Raw genomic sequence first — 25927 nt, forward strand, 5'->3', positions numbered from 1 at the left:
GCTCAAACCACTTTAGATACTCGAAGAAAATCCACTGCAGTCAATTATAATTGAGCAGTATGCAGCATGTTCCTTTTCGACTGTTGTGTGTGTGTATCTGTCTGTGTTTGTGTGTGTGTGTGTGTTTGTGTGTGTGTGCCTGTGTGTGCCTGTGCCTGTTTCCCTGCCTCTATAACAAGGAGACAACAGGCTTTACTGGGCTCTGCACATTATGTTGCCCTGGTCGTGGGAACCAGAGAGGCTAGAGGACTTTATGCCGTGACCGCCTGCGTGCCACACACACACACATTCAGCAGCGACGCCAGTGGTTGAGTGTGTAGTATCACATATGATGGCCACATGATGCATATTTTAACGTCTTCTTTATTTGCTGTGCTCCGCTGTCCAGATAAGCTCCGTTTGTAGATCGAGCCTGACTGCCACAGGACCGCACTCCCCTTATCCGTTTCGACGACCGAAAAAATTGGATTTGCCCTCTGCATCGAACCTTTCACTGATTTCAGTTAAGGCTACCGCCCCCCCCTTCGCCCCCCATGGGGGCGTCGGATTCCACATCCTGGGCTGTTTCAGATGACGTTTCCATTTCAAGACCTTTAAGTTATGTTGGATCTAAAGCCCCACAACGGCTGTTTTTGTTTCACATCCCACTTAGTACATCGCTAGTAGTGTGTGTGTGTGTGTGTGTGTGTGTGTCAAAATATATGTGTGTGTGTGTGTGTGTGTGTGTGTGTGTGTGTGTATGTATGTATGTATATATATAATGCCATAGACTTGTGAGTGACGGGGGTTGTGAATTAAACACGGGTGCTGTGACCGGGGAAAGAATACAACAGTATCAATAATGCATTTGGACCTGCAATTACTGCTCCAGAGTATCGCGTTGCAGAGGCTTTAAAGTCTACAGTACAGACGCTACGGCTCTTCCATTAGGAGGGTGGGGTGTGAGGGGTGGAGGGGGAGGAGGGGGGCTCGCAGTTTATAGGAACAATATAGAGGCGTGGACAATGGACTTCATCGGGGAAATAAGTTTGATAGCAGGGAGGTCAGTGGAGGGCTCCGGTCTTCTTCATGTCGGTGTTTTCACGCCTCATCCCAGTCCCAGTGAATAATTCCCGCCCGATTTTATGGAGGGGATCTAATCCACCGCGCTCTCTCCCTCTCCCTCTCCCTCTCCCTCGCTCTCTCCCTCTCTCTCTCTCCCCCTCTTCTCCCGTCTTAAGCCGATGCTGAGGTTCAATTCGTTCTGCTTCTGTTTCCCAGAAGGGGAGCTTCTCTGTGTACGGCGAGTACTGCAGCAACCACGAGAAGGCTCTGCGACTGCTGATGGAGCTCAACAAGATCCCCAACATCCGGACCTTTTTACTGGTGAGCGCCCGCCACCTCCACCTCCACCTCCGTCCCCGCGTCTCATTTCTCCGTTTGTTTGGTCCTTTTTTTTTTTGTTTTTTTTTGATCGTGGCAGATGCCCACCGGCAACCTCGTCCCCGTTGGCCCCGCTCTCTCGCCCCCCCCGCGACTTCCTGTGTCCTTTACCGACTACTTCCTCCGCCCCGCCGCAGCCTCTTCCTTTGCTCCGTCCGCGCTCCCCCCGTCCTTTCCCCTCTTCGTCCTCTTCTCTCCGTCGCTCCTTCGCTTCCTCCCCCCGCGCGCCCCTTCACCTCTTATTTCCGCCTTGGCGCGCTGGGATGAAGGGCAGGAAACGCGACGAGGTTGCGGGGTGGTTTCCCCTCGCCGGCACCACCCGCCCTCCGTCAAGGCCGTTTCAAGTCGTCAGTGCAGCGGGGGCTTTTTTTTTTTTTTTTTCCCTCTCTCTCTCTACTTCCCCCGTCGGCAGCTGTTTCCGTGTTTTGACACGAGGGCCCGGGGCCCGTCCAGACAATGAACTCAGGAAAAAGCACGGAGGCCCTCCCGAGCGCGGGTCCAACGCATGATGTCATCGGCAGATCTCCGGGGCCAGACAGTTGTTGCGAAGCACTGGCAGATCTTCCGGGCCTGCTGGCCCGGAGATCACAGTGCTCCCCGCCTCCCAAGATCCCTCCACCTCGGTGTTTCTTCCACGGCGCTGTCCCGGAATCCACTGGAAGGCGGACTTCGGGGTCCTTCGCGGCTCTCTCCAACGGCAGCGCCGCATCCAACGTCAGACGGCTACCCCACAGCTGGTCCTGGGATCACGGCGTGGTTCACACGTGCTCGCTATCATCTCACCGGGCTGGATCTCCATCGCCTCGTGAGGCGACCGGCTGTTTTAAAAGGAGTGGATGGCCGCGCCTGGGAGTCGCCATCGGCAAAATTTGGTGTTCGTTATGAGCCGACGCATTAATCAAACATCGGGGAGTAAAAGCTGGAGGGGGTTCTGAAAATATGTTTCTCAGATGCCTTGACTCTGTGCGTGACGTGCGCCCTGGGGAAGCTCGGGCTCGGAACAGATGCAGTGAAATCTGCGGAAGCCTTCAGTCACTCGGAATAATTACAAGTGCAAAGCTTTGTCAGGATAACGGAGGACGGTCCGATACGGAGCGCCGTCGGCCCCTCGTGCCGCTGGATCGCAGACTTCTGCAGCCGAGTCATTTCCATGATAATTAAATCACGCAGCGGAGAAAATGGCTTAAATTGTGCACGGGCGAGAAGTGGTAACAGGCTGACGGAGGAGAAGAAAGGATGGAAGTGAAATGAAAGTCGGATAAAAGGAGGTCAGAGGGAGGTTTAGGAATTGTGGCATTGGGGTTCCGGGGGGGGGGTGGGGGTGGAGAACGAGAGAGAGGGAGGGTGGAGAACGAGAAGGAGTTGAAGACTAGAGAAGGGGGAGAGAGAGGGTGGGTGGAGAACAAGCGAGATGGTGGAGAACGAGAGAGATGGTGGAGAACGAGGGGGAGTAGAAAATGAGAGAGAGGGGGGGTGGAGAACGAGAGGGTGGAGAAGGAGAGAGAGAGGGTGGAGAAGGAGAGAGAGGGTGGAGAACGAAAGAGAGAGAGGGTGGAGAACGAAAAGGAGTGGAGAACGAGAGAGAGGGTGGAGAACGAGAAGGAGTGGAAGACTAGAGAGAGGGGGAGAGAGAGGGTGGGTGGAGAACAAGCGAGATGGTGGAGAACGAGAGAGATGGTGGAGAACGAGGGGGAGTAGAAAATGAGAAAGAGGGGGGGTGGAGAACGAGAGGGTGGAGAAGGAGAGAGAGAGAGGGCGGAGAAGGAGAGAGAGGGTGGAGAACGAAAGAGAGAGAGGGTGGAGAACGAAAAGGAGTGGAGAACGAGAGAGAGGGTGGAGAACGAGAAGGAGTGGAAGACTAGAGAGAGGGGGAGAGAGAGGGTGGGTGGAGAACAAACGAGATGGTGGAGAACGAGAGATTGAGGGGGAGTAGAAGAGAGAGAGAGAGAGAGAGAGAGAGAGAGAGAGAGAGAGGAGAACGAAAAGGAGTGGAGGGGGGATGGAGAAGGAGAGAGAGTGGGGAACGAGAGACGGTAGAGAACGAGAGCCAGTTTGAGCCGGCGAAGGCATAATGGGTGAAGCCGGAGGGAGTGGAGTGGAGTGACGGAGGAGGAGAACTTCTCGCAGGCCGTTGCATCAGTGTTTCCAAGTCATCTGGAATCCACAGAATGCTGAAACGCTGCATCATCATTATCATCTTCATCATCTGCTGCGTTTTTGGCTTTCCTTCCTTAATCTAGTCACCCCCCCCCCCCCCCCCCCAAAAAAAAATGAACCACCGCTAAAAAGAAAAGAAGCGGAACCAGCTCCACCCTCCCCCCACCACGCCCAACAACGCTTCAAAGTAACTGGCGTCCGATTGGCTCCCGCACCCCGGTGTGTTTTTATATATTTATATATTTATTTATTTATTTTATCGGGAGTCGCTGATCTAGGCTCTCAGCCCCGGAGCTCGTGGCGCGTGGTTGAACAAAAATTAATTGAAATAAAAAATAAGGACGACGTCGCTGTGGCTGGAGCCCCCAATTTCAGGAGAGCGTACGTATCTTTTTTTTTTTTTTGTTGTTTTTTTTTTTTTCCCCCCAACAGATTTTTGAGGGTTGGAAAGTGACGTTTTTTATCTTGATCGATGAGAACAGACGATGCTCTGCTTTATGTCAACAAGGCAAATCCATCTAATGCAAAATGGATTCAACTATGATTATCTAATATGGATTTATGATACGAATGATTGGTTGTATGACATTAATACTTAAATATCATACTATATAAAATCAAGTATATATCAATATAAAATCAAATATCTGTGATAGTCAACAATTACTATAACTATATAAGGTACATGAAGCTGTAGACTACTGTTATGCTGATTATGGTGCAGAAGCCTAAATGTAATATATTTACATGCACCTTGTTGTTTTCACCGTTGAACCGTTGAAAAAAAAAATTCATGTGGATCAAAGATGAGCAGGAACTCAACATTGTTCCCTAATTTGTCACGTCAAGTGAGGAAAAACCAGCTCGATATCAAGAACAAATAATCTCTTGAACTTGAACTTGAACTTGAAGAAATGACAAAGTGACACCTGCAACGCGCGACATTGCGTCACAGACAGCGAGGAAAGGTCCAGTGGGTGTGCAGAAAAAAACTGTTATTATCTTATTACACAATTCAGTACAAAGAAATGTGTCGCTTTGAACATCGTGTTTTCAGTTCATGTGATTAAAAGAAAAAAAAGACAGACAGACAAACAATTTCATGCACGTGATCCTCCTGTAGCACTGCATGCTGCTGGGAGGGAAGAAGAGCACGGACATTCCCCTGGAAGGCTACCTGCTGACGCCCATCCAGAGGATCTGCAAGTACCCGCTACTACTGAAGGTACTGCCACCACCTGCACCCCCTGCACCACCTCCACACCAACCTGCTCAATATAACAACCGTGAATACTGTATCTCCTCAGAGAGGGACCGGGGCCTTTATTTACCTCAACTGCAGAGTGTACCAGGCCTATATCAGAGGCAGGCTTTTATATGGAATTCCCTCTGTTTAATAAGTATATTTGATCGTCCGTCTGGGTGCCATGCCAAACACACGCATGGTGAACAAAGAGAGAGAGAGCGGCCCGTTCATAAGAGGCCCGGTTTTTATTTGAGGAAATGCGGTTTGTACACGTATGACGCGGAGTTTGGGTATTTTAAAGACTTACAGGTGACGGTGTTACCAGTTGGCGGAGCTGAAAGGGGAAAGGTCTCTGGGAGCAATGCGCGAGCGTCGAGCTGTGGAGCTCTATTCTCCACTTTTTTGATTTACTGAGAATTGGAGCTCCTCAGCATAAACGCTAAACCCAAACGAGCTGAGATGTCCACAACATGTGGGGATGCAAGCCAGAGTTTAAAACCTTCATCGGTCTGACTTGTAAACTGTCAGGTTTGGGTGGGCCCAGTCCATATGGGGGGCGGGATAGGCCCGGTATGGCCCCCGCGGTTTCGGCTCGCAGGTGAACCGCCGATCAATTGCAAAATTTTACATCGTAGCGAAGATCAGTTTTACTGCCGCTGTCGCTCTTTCAAGTAATAATTCCCTAAATCTGGATGCAGACTTGTAGTGAAAAGGAGGGACACGACAGATGTGTTCTGTGTTTTCCTCTGACGCTGATTGATTTGGTTCACGGCACGTCGCACGATGTTGCCGCTACTTTGCGACATGTCGTGAATGGGCTGTGGATGTCGCCACTATGCGTCTGCCTGTCCGCCGTATCGGAGCGGTCAAGATCCACGAGTAAGCGATTTTCATGAAGTTTGGTTTATAATATACCTGAGAAATTGAGCACGACACTGGTTTCTTATTGGAAATAAATTCATGTTAAATTCATTCGTCATCCATGTTTAAAGGGAGAAGTGCCTCATATTGCACTTTAATTCAACAATGATTAAATATTTTATATATTTTAAGATTTTATCAAAAAAATTTACATCTTGAGTGTTGTTTTCATTTTAGACCATGGGCAGAAGTTCATTTCTTTAAGCGTTTTTCAGAATAAATGGAAAGCGAAGTTATATTTGTTTCCCCTTTTCTTTTTTTTTATTTTGACTGACGCAAAAAATTATTCGATCCGTGACTCAAAACCGTGATACGATCCGAACCGTGAGTTGTGCGATACGTTGCAGCCCTCGCAGTTTTACTCGATATTTGGTCGTCGCGGCATCGCAAAATCCAGAAGGGTTCCCGACGTTGACGGCCGCAAAACCCCCCACAACCAGCTTCCCCCTTCTTCCCGCCTCCGTCCGTAGGAGCTGCTGAAACGGACCCCGAAGAAGCACCCGGACTACCCGGCGGTGGAGGAGGCCCTGCAGGCCATGAAGGCCGTCTGCTCCAACATCAACGAGACCAAGAGGCAAATGGAGAAGCTGGAGGCCCTGGAGCAGCTGCAGTCCCACATCGAGGGCTGGGAGGTGAGAGAAGGAGCGAGGGCGGGGGACGGGCGGGGGGCGGGCGGAGCAGGTAGTCGCCTGAATAGTCGAATAAATCGATTTTTGGAGATGCTGCAGTGGTGGAAGCAGGGTGTGCGGGGCGTGTTGACTTTTTTTTGCGGGGTGGAGGATAAATTGGTTGGAGGTCTGAACGGACCTGTGGTCAAATGGACTTTTAATGGAGCTTCGCTGTAGAGCGCGCTCGCAAAGCTCGAAGGAAGAAGACGGCCCCCGTCACCACCATGAAGGTTAAAAAGACAAGTATTTAAAAGCCAGGCTGTAATGACTCCCTTCCCCATGGCTCCCAAGCATTAGAGGCTCCAGCAGCCTCTCTATCAGGGGCTCGGCTCAGGGGCCAGGGTTTGGGGAGAGGGGCGGGTGCGGGGGGCTTGGGAGCCGAGCGGAGCGCCACAGTGCATTTTTCACGCCTGCCTCACCCTCCACAACGGAAGCCTTGTCCTCCCGGGCACCAAAGGGACAATCTGCCCACTCAGGATGCCAAAGGGAGGATGCCAACGGGCTCGCTGCCCAATCAGAGGGAACCTGGGGGGCGGGACTGCGGCCCCTGTGTGCACGGGGGCCCTCAGAGAAAAGACGTGGGTGTCCGGGAGGGAGGAAGGTGGACAAGGAGAGGGGTCCAGCGTGGGGGCTTTGAGAGAGGGAGAGAGGGAGAGCGAGAGAGGGAGGGAGGGAGGGAGGGAGAGATGGGAAGGAGGGAGAGAGGGGCCTCCACTGTGGCCCCATCCCTCTCTTCTCTTCCGTCTCTTTGAAAAATGCCTCCGTTTGACCCCGACAAATGTTTGCCGACAGTAACAAGGGGCTGTTGTGCTTTATTCTTTAAAGGGACACTTACCGATGTATAAAAATACAAAACAACAACAACAACAAAGTTGGTCGAAACATTTTTTCTTTCAGTCTTTGTGCTGGGGGGGGGCAGAGTTCTGCCTCCGTTCCCTGTAACTGGTTCGATGTCCGGTCGGAAGCTGTGAAACTCTTCTGGGTTGGTGGTTATTTTGTGCGAAGGGCCCGTCCGTGGCCACGCTTTCAATGACACCCACCGAGACGCCACTAATTTGAAGGTGGTTAGCGGGGAAGGTGATGGGTGTGGTTATTTTCAGGGCCCTGACACATCGTTTCAGTTTAGTTTTTTTTCTTAGAAACGCAGCCCCCCCCCCCCCGTCCACCCTAACAGAATCACTCTCCACTCTGCAGCCGCTCTGCCGGCTAATCACCTCCACGGCCCTAATGGAGGTAGCAGCCAGTAGTGCCGATTCAGGCCCGGACGCATTACCGCTGCTCTGATACACACCCACCCACACACGCACGTAGATACACACACAGACACACACACACACAGACATACATCTCAAACACATGGACATTCCCCCTCTCTCTCTGTCTGTGCCCCCTGTCTCAAATGAAAGCGGTTAAACGTGATATTGGATCTGTGTGTGTGTGTGTGTGTGTGTGTGTGTGTGTGTGTGTGTGTGTGTGTGTGTGTGTGTGTGTGTGTGTGTGTGTGTGTGTGTGTGTGTGTGTGTGTGTGTGTGTGTGTGTGTGTGTGTGTGTGTAACCCAATATGGCTGCCCGGGCCTGTCCCCCCGGTCAAAGTCAACCTTCCAGAGCTGCTCTCGCTGTACGTAATCTGCCGAGCGGTGAACGTCCATCACGGACGCACACTCGTGGGAATCAATTATGGACGCTTGTGAGGGGTGAAGGGGGTCTCGGGTCGGCCCACGTCATCAACTTCAAAGACTGTGTGTGTGTGTGTGTGTGTGTGTGTGTGTGTGTGTGTGTGTGTGTGTGTGTGTGTGTGTGTGTGTGTGTGTGTGTGTGTGTGTGTGTGTGTGTGTGTGTGTGTGTGTTGGGGGTTGCTTTCAAGCCGGGGAGGAATGATGTTCCACACGTGTGTGTGTTTAGTTACAGATGATGGTTGTATGATGATGATGATTTGCAGTGAGACGATCCATCGAACGACGAGCATCGACTGATTGAAAGTATTTACTTAGTGTTTTAACCACGAATTTGAAAAAGAACGGGTCAGACCCTAATAACAGCGATGGGAGAAGTCCCCGTGTTTTTGAGCACATCCAGAATGACCGCCTGCCTTTTTACGCGGCAGCTTCCTCGTTGGCCATCTCCGCCGCACGTCGGAAAACACACACATCAATGCTTTATAGATGAATGTGAGCAACTCTTGTCTGTTTTTGCCGCGCCAGATCACGACATCACGAGGCCCGATGTTGTGTCGGTGGTTTGAGAAGGCTGCTGTTTCGATAATGCTCCTCTGCGTGTTGCTCTTCCAAGAAGACGAGACGGGCTCGGTAGGGCGTGTCGGTTTGTGCGACGAAACATGTTATGAAGTGGGGCCGACGTACAGGAGACTTTTTAGGATGGCTTTTATTTCTATATGATGCTCAAGATGAAAATAACACCAGAACCCTATTCATAATTCAGAGCGGTACCAAAACAAATGGACCTTTATGCCACCTGATGTGGTGTGCTGCATGTATGTGTGTGTATGCACGTGTCTCTCCGATGCATGTATGCTGTTGTGTAAATGGGGTGCGCACATGCACGCAGGCATACAGTCCGCGTGGATGTATTTGCATGCAAGTGCGATTATTTATTTATTTTTTAATTTTTTTGTTTTTGTGTTATTGTGAGAGCCGAATAAAAGGTCTTTGTTTCCGTCGTTAAACGGGGGTCCCACAGGGATCCTATATCTCGGCCCTTTAAATGGTCGTGGCCATTAGCCCTCCAATTTTGCCGTTTGGCTTTTCTCATCAATGCGCACACATGGACTCAAAAGTTCTAGTTCAGGGACTTTCTTCCAAACGTTGGGAGCAGTAAGAATCGTCCCTCGGGGGGTGGGGGGGGTGGGGGGGTGGGGGGGGGTGGGGGGGTGGGGGGGTGGGGAGGGCGGGTGTATGTCAAAAGTTCAGGCGTTGGCTTGAATTGAGCCAACTGTCCGGGCAGAGAAGAATGCTCCCCTGCGCTCTGGCTCTGAACGGGAGTGCGGTGGGAGTGCAGTGGATGTTGGATATTTGGAGGGAGGGAGGGAGAGAGGGAGAGAGAGAGAGGGAGAGGGCGCGCTTGGTTCCTTCCTTTCGGGGACAAAAGAATGAAAACAAGTCATTCACATTGTTGCAGCTGCATTTCACACAGCTTTACCGAGGTTGTGAAGTCTGGGGACGCGGCGCGGGCCCCCATGTTTTTCGCCGCGCCTGCCGGGAGTCTCTTCCGCTGCGGCGGAATGATAAGCGGTGGCCACGGCGATCAAGCGCCCTCGCACCCTGGAGTCGGTCCTTCGTTTTTAGGGTGGAGGAGTTCCCCGGGCCAAGTTTTATTTCGCCCTTTGCCACAGTTACAGTCTCAGAGGCCTGAATATCCAATATCTCCCCCCCCGCCCCCTCAGGGAACCAACCTGACTGACATCTGTACGGAGCTGCTTCTCCACGGCAACCTCCTGAAAATCTCGGCGGGCAACATCCAAGAGCGCGTCTTCTTCCTGTTTGACAACCTCCTGGTCTACTGCAAAAGGAAGTCCAGGTGAGGGGGCGGAGGGGGGCGGGGGGGGCCGTACATGCGGGACCCGTGGAGTGAGAGCGGGCAGTATTTTCTTTCTGACTGCAGAAATGTTCCCGTTCGGAGGGAAGAGGGAAGAGGGGACCTGGAAAGTCGGCGCTGATGCCCAAATTCCTGTTTGCGCAGACGGGCGATTAGTATGCAAAACAAAACATTCTGCCGCCGCATAGACCTGCGTGTGTTTACGAGACACGCGTCCCTTCTCAGCAGCCGGCTCGCACCTCCGCCAAGCCTGAGCCCTGTGTCTCGTTTCCCAGGGTGTCTGGAAAGAAGTCCACCAAGAGGACCAAGTCCATCAACGGGCCCCTCTATGTCTTCAGGGGCCGGATCAACACAGAGGTGATGGAGGTGGAAAACGTGGAGGATGGAACAGGTGTGTGTGTATATGTATTTCTGTGTGTGTGTGTGTGTGTGTGTGTGTGTGTGTGTGTGTGCGCGTGTGCGCCTAGCACAGCGCCGCCGTTGCCCTAGAAACCCTCCCTAGTCTGTCTATTCATCCACCTCTTCCTCTGGGTATTCATTTTAACCCCCACGCCACACCCCCCATGTCATTTACCAATGACTTAAAAAACAAAAAAACAGTCACGTGAAGCCGGGATCAGTTTGAGTTCCGAGCGGCCATGGAGGGTCACCCCCCCCCCCGGCAGCCTAAAAGGGGTCTTATTTTATTTCTTTCCACGAGACCAGGTGCGCGAGCTGCGCCCTCGCTCAACGCGGCCGCGGATCTGGGTCGGCAGTTTGGGTGGAGCAGCTCGCTCTCACCTACCTTTTTTTTTTTTTTTTTTTTTTTTTTTAACTTCTCACAAAAGGGTATTGCAGAGCCACCTCATCTAAGCGCAGCCGCAGAGTTTGGGTGTGGACGCAGACGGCCAGAAACTGTGATTACACCCCCTCCCCCCGCCAACACACACACACACACACACACACACACACACACACAACCGCCCCTTGTTTACTGGAGCGAGAACACCGCAACCGAACGGCTTACCTTTGTACCAGTAACATTGGGCTCAGTTTTGCTGTTGCGGTTCCCCCCCCATGCTGTCAAACCTCACATGCTCGTTTTTGTTGTTTCTTGTTTTGGCTCTAACGTTCGAGCTGCTGAGGCGGGGGGGGGCGGAAACCACAAACCAAAATATGCCCGAGATTCTGAGAACTACAGTGTCTGACGCTTGAAGCTGCGCGTTGCCTGCCTGCTTCCACATTATACAGCGACGCGTGCTGAGAGGGCATCTTTTTTTGGGGGGGGTACAAATGTAGGTTTTGTTATGTGGAACCTTTTTTTTTTTTTTTGCGTTTTATAAAAATAAAATTAAAGCCACCTTTCACAACCGCTTTGAACTGAAGGAAAGCCCTCGTTTGAGGTTTGGTTTATTGTGGATTTGCCAAATTTTTATTATTAATCGTCTATTTTTGGGCTTTTTTTGTATTCTTTATTGTTAGGTTTATTGATATCTATTATATATATATATTTTTTGCCTTGTTATTTATTTATTTTTTATTGTTATTGCTTCCTTTTAATTTTGGGGTTTATATTTTTTAATTTTCTGTAAAAACGTTAGGTTTATTGTATATTGGCAAACTCACCTTATTATGTTTAGGTTAAATACCATTTTCCTTTTTTCAATTTAAATCTTACTTTATAATTATTGTTATTATTATAATTGCCTATTTTTAATCTGATGGATAAAGCCTCTTTCCATCTATATATATTAAATGGGCAGCTTTAAACACATATTCTAAAATGACTGTCAACCCGCTAGGGCGCCAGCTTCTCAAAGGTCAACGATTTCAGCATCAACAGTTTGCATCATACGGCTCTCACGTTCTGACAAATCTAACCTTACAAGGAAGCGCCGTGTCACTACATCAGATTTCCCCAGAATAACTATTTTTACCACAAGCCCAAACAACATCCCAGCGTAGTTCTCTGCGCAACAAAATAATACATTTTTTTTTTTTTTTTAAAAACCCCGTCTCCCAGCGTGCACCACATCTATTTATGACCCCTGAGCATGAGACTAATGCACCCCATTACCCAAAGCCATTTATTATTTAGCAGACATTCACCTGCAGCCAAATGGGTGATAAAATTAGACTGGGATGAGTCGAGGAGTGGGGGGCGGGGGCACTTTCTGGTGGAGTCAATGGAAAAGACGGCCCTTTTACTAGCCTCAAGGTACACCTCATATTTCTGCCTAATTGGCCTGTAAATCTCGATGCCCGACTAGTAAACACATTAAAGTTGTTTCTGCATTTTTAATTAGCGCCACTCCCTCTTCCGCTTACGCTATTTGTGATTACGCTGACGATATTGTTTTAGTCACAGTTACGGCGTTGGGCCGTCGCCCCGCGGCCTTTTTTTTTTTTTTTTTTTTTTTTCCCGAAATGTTCTTCAATGGCGCAGATGTGTCACCGTCGACGGGGAATCCCCCTTTTTCAAGGGGACCCTGGTCGTTACAGGATGACCTTGAGCACAGTTCACAGGCGGTTAATGTAAAGCGAGAGCGGCGTGCGAAAGGGAGACCAGGGAGGAGGCTTTCCACTGACTGGGAGACAACTCTTGAATATACTTGAAAATGACCTTTATTTATTGTGCACCGCTTGGGTTTGGCGTCTGCGCTCCGCCGCTCACCACTCCCGGCGAGGTGCGCGGCACAGGTCAGCATGCCCAGCGAGCCGGAAGATACAGGCTCCAATTGGATGGGAGAGTAGAGCCCAGCAGGTGGGTGCGGAGGGGGCGCGGCGAAGCGGGCGGGGCAGGGAGGGGGCGGCCGCTTGAACGGGCCGCCCCGTTACGGCGCTGTCAAAGTCGTCCGACAGAACGGGCGCCTCGATAACCGATTTCTCGTCCGTCCCCCTGCATACGTTTCCCCATTTTGACAGGCCTCTGGTTTTTGACGTGCGATTCTGTGTCTCGGCAGCCGACTACCACAGCAACAACTACACGGTGACGAACGGCTGGAAGATCCACAACACGGCGAAGAACAAGTGGTTCGTCTGCATGGCCAAGAACGCAGAGGACAAGCAGAAGTGGCTGGACGCCATCTTGAGGGAGAGGGAGCAGAGAGAGAGTGAGTTCCCGTCGCGCATGAGAGGTCGGATCGGTGTTGCCCCGAAACCCTTTTCCCTTTCCCTTTGCAGACTTTTCACAATGAGAGAATCCCACAGCCACCCCAGGATGCTGCTAACCACCGAAAAATGTCATGACGCACGTATGACAGTGCTTATCATTAAGGAGCGCTTATAGCGAGAGATGCGAGACTCGCAAACGATTCGGTCGTGGCGATCGAATCTTTCAAACGACTCGGGAGTCGGGAGTCACTCTGTCGAAAGACTGAATCTTCGACTCCCAAACTGATTATTATTACCGAGGACCGAATTTAAAGTTCGAGGCAAAAAGAGACGAGGCCTGTGACATAATTCATATTGAATTTGAGTGATTTGCGCCGTGATTCGAACAAAAACAAGAATCATTTTATGGTCCGAATGAAATGATTCTTGAGAGAGTTCCATTCGCAACTCAGGGCCGAGCAGACTCTTCTGACTGTGGTTCGTGGACCGGGAGTCCTCGCTCGCCGTGCTTTACAGCAGTGGAATCGATAGAGCGGAGAGAACAGAAAATTGAACGACTCTTTCCTGAGTGACTTGCCAAGAACCGAATCTCAAAAAAAAAAAAAGAATTGAATCTTCCGTCGCTCGCTCACCCACATGCTCGCTTTCAGTGCGGAAGTGGTTGAGCGCAGAGCGGCTGTTCTACCGGAACAGGTGAAGTTGTGTTGCAATGTCAAAACTGTACAAGAGACAGTTTCCATTTCTTTTATTGTTTTAGGTGGGAGGTGAGGAGGGTGAGCTCTCGCGAGTGGTTGAAAAGATCAAGATTAGACAATTAAAACGAGTTGAGAGCTCCGAAATGGAACTTGATTCTCTGATTCTTTCTCCGAAATGAAATAGACACTCGAAGGCAGAAGTGTGCGCGGCGATTCGTTGCTTATCTGACAGTGTTCGATTTCTACTCAGAGTGCAGCAGGGCTACGAGGTGTCTCGGGCCGTTCACCCGAGACACCCCACTCGAATGGGAAGTGATTGTTGGGTCAAAGAGCTCATTCACAAACCACACGGGATGCGCTGAAAACAGAATGGTCGAGCTTAAATTGAATGAATTGACATGCGGTCGGGTTTTTACCTATTTCGGGGGATTTCCATGTGCCTTGTTTTTTTTCTTCTTTTTGCAGATTAGAACTCATTTTCCAAATAAGAGATGAAAACAAACTAGTGATAAATCGGTTGAGGTCACCCCCACTGAGCGATAAACTTCCCTTGCCTGGCTACTCCCCAAGAGTAGTTCTTCCGCTCAAGTGAAAAGGATTATAAAACACTCTTATTGAAAAAAGAAAGCCAGCTCCTGTTCAAACCCCCCACCCCCCCACGTAAACCGATACCCTTGTTGCCCAAGACGTTTCCTCTCCTCCGTATTTTGACTTCCTCCATCCTGAGCCTACGTGCGCCTCCACCTGTTGCGCCCATACCATCTGTCCGTGGTGTGGGGCGCACACGGAGAGGGCGCAGGGGCGGGCGGGCGGGAGGGGCCAGGGGGTTTGTGACTGGATTCCTCGCGCTGGCGGGGCCCGCGTCACCCGATAACGCCGAGGTGTGAAAACCAACGGAGGGTCGCCCGAGCCGCTCGGGGGGCCCCTCCGGACTTAAAAGGCGAGCGAGGGATCAGGAGTTCGGCAGCACCTGCATTACCAGCGAGGTGCGACCGTGGCTTCAGTCCGTCGGGGCAGGGGTTCGGGCTCCGCACCTGACCCCGCGGTGGCTGGGGGGGCGGGGGGGGTTACAGGGTGCACGCAGGGGTGTGAAGGACCTCGGCGCGGTCAGCGGTGTCGGGTTACGGGCCCCCGGAGGAAACCAACCTGGGGCCGACAGATGCCAGATCAGTCGGATCCGGCAACAAACAGTCCTGCCCTTCCCCATCGCCGGCTTGTCACCGGTCGGAGCCCCCTTTTAATCCACTTACCTGTCGCTCGACACCCTCTTTGTTATGGGATTAGAACACTACCTTCCGGCGGCAATGTCTTTACGGTGTCTTGGGTCGGCGCCTTCCCCTGAAATGCCTCGTTTAAGGGGATTTTCCTGTGTTCCGTTGAATACTTTTTTTCTTTTTCTTTTTTTTTTTAAACCCCCCTCCCCAAGAGATATCCTTAGTTCTACCAATGCCAGCTGGGGCATCACGGGAATTCTTTATCTTATCGCCGGCTGGAAGGGAGGTTGAGGGGGCTAGATAATGCGGCGCGGGGGGATGAGGAGAAGGAGGAGGATGAGGTTCTGGACAAACTCCGACAGCTGGGCCAGAGGCTGCGGGGGCCGCCGCACCAGACGGATGCTTCTGTTGTTCAATGACACTCATTGTTTGAGCTCCGCTCCAGCTGCCGCCGAGCGTAATCGAACCCCACCTCCATCAGAGGCTGCAGGCGCGCATGGCTCCATAACCGAGGTGCAATGATTTGTCGGCGCTAAACGCTTTTCAACTCCGGCCTGATGGTGACGCGTAGCAGCTGGATGGAGTACTTCGATGGAGTTAATCCGCTCGGAGAGGTTCCCAGTACAAGAGCGGCAAATTAGCACTTTTCCACGAGTACTTTTGAGGGATTTTGTGCTGCAGCGATTACATTTGGGGGACTTTCTACTTCTACCCACTACGCTTGAGAGCAAAGATCTCATTTTTGACCTCACTACATTTACCTTATTCATTTTGAACTTATAAGTATTTTTACTGGACAGGATTTTCATACAAGTATTACAAGGTATTTATTCTATAGGGATAACTTGTACATTTGAACCTGGATGTGAAAGAGGAAAGGGAAACTATGAGCAACACTCAAAACTGTGCCAGAGTCGGCCATTATGTTGAACTCTTACTTTTGATATCAGAGTACATTTAATACCGACTACCAATACTTGGAGGACTTTTACTTTTATCTTGTACGGTGGTCTTTGGGTGCTAAAAGGATATGAGTGCCTTTCCTGCCGCCGAGTGAGAGCCCAATAAGAGACATTTTATTTTACCTTTTTGTAATTATAGGAAACTGCAGGAGGGGGGGGATGTAAGAGATTGACGGAGAGCGCATTTCGTTCCATAAGGAAATGGAGTAAAATTACCTCAGGGCATATAAACAAGGAAACAGGAGATCCCTCCAAGAGATGAATGTCAATAGTAGTCCATTGGTTGGTGATCTATAACCCAGTACTTCACACTCAGACAAATGCCAGTTTTTCTGATTTGTTGCCCGGCTGTCCTTTCCAGGTCTCAAACTGGGCATGGAGCGGGACGCCTACGTCATGATCGCCGAGAAGGGGGAGAAGCTCTACCACATGATGATGACCAAGAGCCGCCACCTGATCAAGGACAGACGCCGAAAGCTCAGCATCGTCACCAAGTGCTTCATGGGAAAGTGAGTGGGGGGGGGGGGGTTTCTGCTTTCGCCGTTTGGCGAGACGGGGGTGTTTTGAGGCGAGACTCTAGAAAACCGAAAAGCTTTTTTTTTTTTTTTTTTTTTTAAATCTGTCGGCCCACAATTCTGGCGACAGGCAAGAGAAGACAAACCTGCTGTTGGAGATTGGCCACCAGACCCTGGCAAAAGGCCTAATGTGTCTCCATCACTCCATCCTGCTGTCTCCAATGATCAACGTTGTAATTGCCCGGCTCAGACGGCGCGGCGGGTCAAGGGGCAGCTCACGCGGCCGCTATCATCGAACAGAAACATCCTGAGCCGGCGTTCTGCTTTACACACACACACACACACACACACACACACACACACACACACACACACACACATACACACACACATACACACACACACACAAACACACACACACACGGGCACGCATGAGCCATCAAACCCAGGAAACGTCTTCACGCGTATACACAAACATGCGCAGGAATGCTGTCGAGGGAGGGTCCACGGTGTGTTCCTCTTTCTGTCCTCCTTGGTCTTTCACCGCCATGAATGGACAATGACGGCCTTGCCTGAGTTCCCACCACCACCCCACCCCCACCGCCCCCACCCCTTCTACGGCCAGTAGCCACACATACGCACCAGTGTTTCTGAGCTCCGATGCGGCAATTAAAGTTCTTCAACAGGCGTTTATGTCGACGGCAACCGCGTGGGTGTTTTTCCTGACGTCCATTCCCACGCTCGGGCGTGTCCGGCGTCCGCTTCATTCATCTCTACAGCTCGACCGGCTCGCCGGCCGCGCTCAACCGGCCTGAACGGCGCTGCTTTAGAATGTCGACGTGGCGTTTCCGTTTGGCTGGGAGACGGACGGTCCATCTGGGTGGCGTCACAGGTAGCGTAGGTCTGTTTTGTCTGCCGCTCTCAGCCAGCGAGACATCCTGGACCCATTGGTGAGGGGAGGGGGAGGAGGAGGAGGAAGGGCGGGGGCGTTCCAGGAACAGCACTCTGGTGTGTGTGTGTGTGTGTGTGCGTGTGCGTGCTTGGTGCATGTGTGTGTGTGTGTGTGTGTGTGTGTGCGCAGCATTGACTGTGGACAGTGCAACCCCCTTTAGATGAGACAGTTTTTCCATGGTAACCTTTCATGGAGTGAACGCCCACACACGCCCCTTTGCCCGCTAGTCATTTGGATGTCAATGGGAACCTGCCCGGCCACGCCCCCTTTTCATTGTCATTGAACAACTCGAACACGGTACAATTTTCTGAGCCCAACTGGGTCAAATGACACGAAACACTTGCGTTAGGAATGTATTGAACGTTTTATTTTGAATTTTCAGTTTTGGCCCGTCCTCCATTCGCTTGCATCGGTGTGGGTGGGGTTAAACGTTGTTCTGGAAAACGTCCACCAGAGGCGCTGTAACAGAGCGTGGCTTCATTTTTCCCAGCCTTCATGCACCCTTGACCCATTGCCTTTAAAATGTGCTCTTTTTCAAATTTCGCTTTTTCACCCCTTGCCCCGACAACTCCCCAGTTTCTCTTCCCCCCGTCCTCGCACCATCATTATCTACTTAACGCTTGCGGCCCACATCCGCTCCCTGCCTTCCGACGCGCTGATGAAATGATCCGCAAGCGGCGCTTCGGGAGCTCCCGGGAGGCGGACTACGGCGCTTGCGTGCAAAAGCCGATGCCATTGCGTTAAATAAACGCTGACGTGCGAGGGTCCGTCAGAGCGCCGTCCCGCTGCGACCGCTTCACAGCCGGCGAGTTTGTCGTTGGCGGTCCTGTTTGACACCCACGGCCACATTGCGCAGGGACAGGTTTCTCGCGGATTCATTATCGTGAACTCTGAAGTGGATTTTCCCCACTTCTCCCTTCTCTATAAAATCGATAGCTCCGGTATGGGAAGGAATGAGGCCTCAAACGTTGCATGGTGTCATTTTCAACCGCTAATGATGAGATGAGATCATGGCCCAGGCTTTGGCAGAAGAATCCGTTAAAAGGAGTTCCTCGCTACTGGAGCCACGGCTGCAGATACAGGCGTGTACATATGATATCAGCTTCATACACAGGCGAGTGGCCTTCAATCACCATTAGTCTGCTTTTCCATCTCTCTCTCTCTCTCTCTCTCTCTCTCTCTCTCTCTCTCTCTCTCTCTCTCTCTCTCTCTCTCTCTCTCTCTCTCTCTCTCTCTCTCTCTCTCTCTCTCTCTCTCTCTCTCTCTCTCTCTCTCTCTCTCTGTCATGGACTCTGCGCCTTCCCGTCATATTCATTTCCACAACAGTTCCGCAGCCAAAATTAACCTGCCTCTTGCGTAAGACCCAACACATACAACTCCCCTGACACGCACGCACGCACACACACACACACACAGCCTCCCCCCGTCCTCTGCGCCCAATACAGTCCCCAGCCAAAGTCAATTAACAGCTACTTCCTTTGCACACGCACACACACACACACTCACACAATCACCAACAAGAACACATTTTCTTCTAAGCTGTGGACAAAAAAATGGAATCCTTTCATTCCTGACTGGGCTATAGCTCTTTCCCTCACACACACACACATTCATAAGGAGTCTCGGAGTGCCGCAAGTCGGTTGACGGGTCACAAGTGAAGCCCTCATTAATTATGCTAAAATATTCAGATTGTTCTTCAGCCAGACAATAATAAGTAATGGCGGCAGATGGCCCAAGGTGTCCTCCTCCTACCACAGCTTAGTCACGCTCGTTGAGAGAAGCAGGAGGTCCCGGTATTTAACGCATATCTGTCCACGCTCGACCCCGAGACACAGAGACACGCGCGCGCGCACTCGCTACCGCCGCCGCTCGCCATCCCCCGGGGAATCGATTCTCCTCGGCGGCGTGAAGGAGCGGGCGGAGGAGGAGAAATGTCACCCCCCACCCCCCTCTTCAAACATTTGTCCAGCGCGCACGTCCGCTCCGTGTGAACAGGGGGGGGGGGGGGGGGCGAGTCGGGGTTGAAATGGAGAATCGAGGGAGAATGTCCGGAGACGGGGAAGGGCGGAGGGAAACCCCCCCCCCCCCCGAGGTATAATGGACGCGCGTTTGGACAATATCGGATGTCTCTTGTGTTTCAACACAGGCCTCGTTATTAAAACGTTGGTTCCCATCGTTTAAAAAAAAAAAAAAAAAAAAGATTCGCTTGCTGAAGGCTTGGCTGTTGAGAAACCGGCCACTCTGCTGCGGCTTCTCCCCGTGGGTGACTGCGGCTCAGTGGGGCAAACATTTAAAACTTTGGAAAAAAATGTAACTTATCCTTAAAAAAATAAAATAAAAAAAAAGAGCAAACGTGTAGCCAGTCAATAAATGCGGCAGAGTTCTGTAAAAGGCTCCAAGAAAACGGGCCTTCTGCAACGTGTCTGCGTGTGGATGTTTGAACTGAATGCCTGTGCGCGGCGTTTCCCCCGCCCACAGCGAGTTCGTGTCGTGGATGATGGAGAACGGGGAGATCAGCAAGCCCGACGAGGGCGTCAACCTGGGCCAGGCGCTGCTGGAGAACGGCATCATCCACCACGGTAAGACCCGCCGCCTCCGTCCGTCCGTCCTTTTGCTCGTTGCCGTAGGAGGCCCCCCCGATCCCTCACCAGGGCGGGGGGAGGGAGATGTGGCACGTTCACGGAAACGTCGTGCACGCCGTGCCGTTCGGGTTTTCCCAGAAACGTCTGCAAGGGAGGGTCATGTGAGAGCACAGGAAGGGGCGAGTGGCCGCATTAAGGCAGGACCTCATGCCGGCAATTTTCGTCCGGAAGCTCTTTAATGCCCCCCCCCCCCCCCCCCCCCCCCCCCCCCCCCTCCGGTAACTTTCACTCACTCAACTCAGCCAGTCAATCTACCCCCCCCCCCCACGCCCAATATCGCGCTGCTATTTCCTCTCTTACTCATTCGCCATCGCAGTCTCTTAATCTTTTGACTCACATATGTTATGAAATCGATTCACGGCCGGAAACCAAATATGGCCTCTGAGAGAGCCGGGTCCGGTGTTCTCTCAAAGCCGCTACCCTGACACAACCCCCCCCCCAATCACAGGTGTTCGCGCCCCGTCAAAAATGATTATTCGGGGGGGGTGGAAGCCCCACCAACGTAAATAACGGGTGAATGGCGCTGGATGGAAGGGGGCTGCGGTGCACGGTAATTGCCCGCCGTGGTCGTGCCGCGCGGTCGTCACTCAAATAGGCCCCCCCGTCGCTCGTTCGCATTTCTGACACTTAATACCTGTGGAAAATCCCCTGAAATCCCCACCTCGGCAGTATGCGCCGCCGCCGTAACCGTAACCGCCCCGCACAAAACACAACCACAAAGGGCGGGGGGGGGGCGGGGCTTGGTGCCCCGCGGGGACAGCCCATCGATCACCATCGGCCATTCGTCACCCAGGTTAATAGCGGGCGGGGAAAGTCGTATAGTGGGGCCCGTTAGTGAGGACAAATGGGGGGGGGGGGGGGTAAAACGGGTCATTTGCACCAGGTTTCTGCAGTCAGTCTGGGACTCCACCTGCCCTGGGGTGGGTGGAGAGGGAGAGAGAGAGGGAGAGAGAGAGGTGCCCTGCAGATGCAAACTTGGACGCGATCCCGAGCAGCACAAGTCTAAACCAGATGATGTTTAAACACAGTATCCTGCAGCACCTTTGATCTGCCGCTATGATTCAGCCCGTCGCTTGGAATCCTCCAAAGCCTGCAATTTAAATTTTACAATGGATGCGATCTCCGCCGTGCATTCCGGCGTTTATTTATTTTATTTTTTTTACCCCTTCTTCATTTTTTATGGGGGGTGTTTTGAGTCTAGACTCTAGAAAACCGTCGCGCTGGGAGCCGAGCGGCTTCTGTTTGGCGTCGACGCCGCGCCAGGTTCGTGCAGGTGCTTAGGGTTCTGGGTAATGTTTCTTATCTGTGTCGCGTCTTCCTGATCACGCGTGTGTTTTTCGAGTCCGAAACGACCACGATTAACGTCTTTTTCCCCTCCCTCCCTCCCTCCCTCCCTCCCTCCGGTGGCCTTTCAGTTTCTGACAAACACCAGTTCAAGAACGAGCAGGTGCTGTACCGCTTCCGCTACGACGACGGCACCTACAAGGCCCGCAGCGAGATGGAAGACATCGTGTCCAAGGTAGCCATCATGACGCCTACGTACTTGGCTCTTTCAGTCGTGGAAGTTGGTTGGGTGGGTTGGTGTTGCATGCTGGGTAACCTAACGGCCCCTCCTGCTCTCTCCTCCTCAGGGTGTCAGACTGTACTGCCGCCTGCACAGCCTCCACACCCCGGTTGTCAAGTGAGTACCCTCCTTTTTCCCCCCTTTTTTCCTCCTTTTTCCTCCTCTTCCCCTTCGCCCTCCAACCGTGCGGGATTTGAATGATTTTGGGAGCTGTAGGGTCAAACTTGTCCCACGCCCCCTCTCCCGGACCCTCGCGTTGTCCCGCCGACGGCGCGGTCGAAGGCAGAGCAGGTTTGAACAGCGGTGCGTCTTTTTTTTTTTTCCCCTCTTGCCATTGCTGCCCATCTCGTGCCCCCAAACTTCTCCTTTCTCGCACTCGCACGGTTCTGACTCATCGCTGTCTGCCGTGGAAAAAAGACGACCGTGTTTTCTATGATGACTGGCTTGGAAAAAGTTGTGCATGATGGGTGGATGGATGGATGGGTGGGTGGGTGGGTGGATGGTTGGATGGGTGGATTGATTGATTTTTCAACATGGTGGTCGTCAAGCAACCAGCGGTGGCCAATTTCCGGTATAAAATAAAACTCCCTCCGGGTTGTAAGATGAGATAAGACTTTATTGATCCCCTGGCGGGGGGGGGGGGTGGTATTTTAGGGAAGTAACGTGCTAATTAGCTGACGCGGCCCTAACATCTAAATATAAGATAATTAATTTTCGGGTGAAGTCTTTATCTGTTTATCTGCGTAATTCTGTGTTTTCGGTGGCTGTTTATCAGAAAGAGGCCACATGTGAGAGCGGTCGACGTAGAGCCTGAGGAAACAGGAGCCGGGCTACAGCAGGTGACATCAAGATAACTGGCGTGAAGTCGGTTTAATGAAGGTCGGTTTTTTTTTCATCCGAGATGATGAATGTTGCGGCGCGGTCACCAGCGGGCTCCTTGTAAAGCAGCAGGCAGTTCTTCTCGCCGCGGCGAGCCAGAAGAATTCCATGCTCATGGTTCCTCTCTCGTACATTAACACCTACACACGCTTGTCTTTGATGGATGGGGGACACCCACACACACACACACACACACTCACCCCCACACACACACACACACACACGCATACGTCCTGTGTTTTATCGTCTATGTAAATCAAGCGGCACGCGCCCCTCCTATAGTGCTCGGCCTTCTCATACCCCACGTACAAAGTACAGTTCCACATCAATCCTTGTTTATGGCACAGGAGTCACCTTCAGGCCTCTCAGACGGCGAGACAGGCAGACATCGCGCTAAATAATCAGCCTGACACACACACACACACACACACACACACACACACACACACACACACACACACACACACACACACATACACGCACGCACGTCGACTCCATATCTCTCCATGTCCACCCCCTCCCCATCCCCCCGTCCTTTCTTTCTACTTTCTATCTCTCCCCTTCATCTCTCAGCCAATGATTGAAGTTGCCCTGGTATCTATTGTCACGGACAAAAAGATTTTTGTGTGTGTGTGGGGAACTTACACACACACACACACACACACACACACACACACACACACACACACACACACACACACACACACACACACACACACACATACAAAAGCAAAACCCCCTCAGACCCCACTGGCCAAATATTAATGCCGTATCCCAGAGGGGTTCTCTTTGTGCGGCGTCCGTCCATTCGCCGCCACGCGTCCGTACTGTCCACGGTCCCGCTCAGCGTCGTTTACACATTCCAAACGCGCCGAGTTGTCTCCCCCCGCTTTGTCCCCTAATCCAATTTCACGCTTTATTCAAGCGCCATCCCTCGCCGTTGTCAGTGACGCAGCGCCGTGGGGCATCTTGGAAATGTTTGTTTATTATTATTTTTCCCCCCGAACACTCGATTACGCGAGCGACTAAGCGGGCGGGGGGCGGGGTGTGCTTTTTCGGGAGGTGCTTTTAGACGCGCAAGCGCCAGGGGTTTTTCGAAGACGTCCGCAGAGAAGGCTCCGGCCGCGGTGAATTGGGTCGTTGCGGAGCTCGAGATCAGGAAGAAGGAGAAGGTAATCGGGCGGTAAACCCAACATCGGCTGTTTTTCAAATTTGTACGCCAACCACAAGGGGGCGACGAGCAGAAGAAGGAAGACGTTCGGTCGTAAATATTATTGTATGATATTGTAAATATTTGGACGGAGGGTCTCCGTTTTGAAACTGCTGAAATAACAAGGTGGGGCATCTGCAGAGCCAGATGTTTCTCAGTCGGAACGAGGGTCGAGGGAAAGTGAAGCCCGGCGCTCTCCACCTTTTAAAACCCTCGAAAATCCCCTTTATGACGGAGGAGGGAGCCCGGCGCGGCGGAGCTGCCTCCAGGCGACAAGAAAAGACAAGTCGACGACTCGTATGGCAGCTCGGTGGTTTTCGGAGGGCGGGTGAAAGCTCAGTGGCGTCCGGTTCCTCGGCAATCTCTCTTCCGCACAGTCAGATTGAGCCGTATTGGGTTGATTAACATTTAGAGCGAACGTCAACTTGTTTCCTCGCCGCTTCGCCGCGTTTGAAAAGGGAATGTAAGTGTGAAGAGCCAAACCCAGTGCTATGCGTTTTTTTTTTTTTTGTTTTTTTTTCAATGTGTTTTTTTTTTTTTTTTTTTTTTTTCGGATGCTGCTTTCTGGCCGTCACGTGTCACGCCAGCCCCCGACCGCACATCCTCTCGAGCGTTTCCTGTTTCACGTCTGCACTTCCCCCTTGCGAAGCCGATGCGTCCTGGGCTTTTTTTTCCGACGAGCAGCTCTCAGAATCAGACCGGAGGAGCCACCGGGGGCTGGGCAATTACTCCCCGTTGGCTACGTGTAATTGCCAATTCCCCAATTATGCACATGGTTCTGATTATCCTTTCATGGCCATAACAAAATAATATTTTACGACCCGCCCGCCCCGTCTGGCTTTTGGAGGAACGTTTGCTCGCTGTGTCGCAATGAAATGCAGGACCCTTGATTGCGGCACAACAATGCAAAATCAAAGCGCCTTTAACTCAAACGCTTCTGTGGTCCCCCCCCCCCCCGCAGGGACAGAGACCACCACCTGAAGACCTTCAAGTCCGTCATCCCCGCCTGCAAGCTGGTGGACTGGCTCCTCTCGCAGGTAAGACAGCGGCGTCATGAGCGGGGGCGGAAGTTACGGGGGGGAGAGTTGACCCCCCCCCTCCATAAACATAACTATATCATTCAAAATAATTAAATATAATATGCATTGAAAGCACTTCATAATTATAGACGCAAACTTCTACAACCAAAGCTACGCCCTTGCTCATGAGTACCAGACCGTCCTTCTGTTGCGCGCCCCTCCACCCCACCCGAGCGACACCGCACGCGGTCACATGTGGGCCGCGGCCGCTCTGCACCTGCCGCGGCGGCTGACTCTGTGCGTCATTGGGTTTCCCAGGGAGACTGCTCCACCCGCGAGGACGCCGTGACGCTGGGGGTGGGACTCTGCAACAACGGCTTCATGCACCACGGTCAGTTCCGTTCCGTCACCGCACGCACGCACGAGTACACGCCCCGTCCATCTGTGGAGCACGCTCAGGCGTTCGTGAACATGTTTTCGTCGCGGGGCCTCGCTCCCCGTGTTCTGAGGCCGACTTCCATTGTTGTTGGATTTCACCCCTTTGTCACGTTCCGCTTCCACCTTTCCATCACGCCGGCCCCGCTTTGTCAGGACATCGTTTAGCTTGTCTGCCCCGTGCGTGGTAGTGCAGGTTAAAGAGGCGAACAACGCAAATTGGGGGCTGATGTGATTCATCGGTTCCGGCCGGAAGCTTCACGCCCCCGAAAGCGAGCACTTTCGGGAGTGTCGAAAGGTTCCTGGTGAGTCGGCCCCAAGCCCTGAATGGAGTTCTCACGAGAATCCTTTAATTCTGTTGCGGTCATTGATCTTGATGGAGTGTGACAATGTCAATCAGTCACACTCGATAGGAAGCGTGCCAAATGCCTCGGCCTTTAAACGAGGCTTCAGTGATTATTTTCACCGCCCGCCGTTTTGCCGGAGCGGCTCCCGACTCCCGAGTCATTCAAAAGATCGGCTCGCTACGGACTAAGCGTCTGCGAGTCGTGCGTCACTAACTTCTAGTCAGCGGCGGTGATACGGCGGCGCCGTCCCCTTGTCCTTCATAGGCGGCAGTGTGCCGTGGGTTATTATTTGGTTATTAGATCTGTGCAGCGGTAGAAAAAAAGGTTGGGGGAAACACCGTCGCGGGGGTGTTGTTGGCCGCGCTCTGGCGTGTTGTATAAATAGCATTAGTGACGCTCCCCAGCTGCTGGTTGTTTAGCCTGTCAACATGGC

General features: G+C 52.1%; 1 protein-coding gene across 2 annotated transcripts in view; it reads left to right on the forward strand.

The window, feature by feature from the left end:
• Window positions 1-25927, forward strand: part of prex1 (phosphatidylinositol-3,4,5-trisphosphate-dependent Rac exchange factor 1) — a 73877-nt gene that overhangs the window by 18406 nt on the left and 29544 nt on the right. For both annotated transcript variants that reach the window (XM_080015614.1, XM_080015615.1), the window contains exons 4-15: window positions 1261-1365; window positions 4703-4804; window positions 6217-6378; window positions 9815-9948; window positions 10242-10357; window positions 12909-13058; window positions 16292-16439; window positions 19877-19977; window positions 21456-21559; window positions 21672-21721; window positions 24655-24730; window positions 25031-25103. In XM_080015614.1, the coding sequence (XP_079871740.1) occupies window positions 1261-1365; window positions 4703-4804; window positions 6217-6378; window positions 9815-9948; window positions 10242-10357; window positions 12909-13058; window positions 16292-16439; window positions 19877-19977; window positions 21456-21559; window positions 21672-21721; window positions 24655-24730; window positions 25031-25103 (1321 nt within the window). The remainder of the gene's footprint in view (window positions 1-1260; window positions 1366-4702; window positions 4805-6216; window positions 6379-9814; window positions 9949-10241; window positions 10358-12908; window positions 13059-16291; window positions 16440-19876; window positions 19978-21455; window positions 21560-21671; window positions 21722-24654; window positions 24731-25030; window positions 25104-25927) is intronic.

Source organism: Zeus faber (genome assembly GCF_960531495.2).
Source record: "Zeus faber genome assembly, chromosome: 15".
NCBI lineage: Eukaryota > Metazoa > Chordata > Actinopteri > Zeiformes > Zeidae > Zeus > Zeus faber.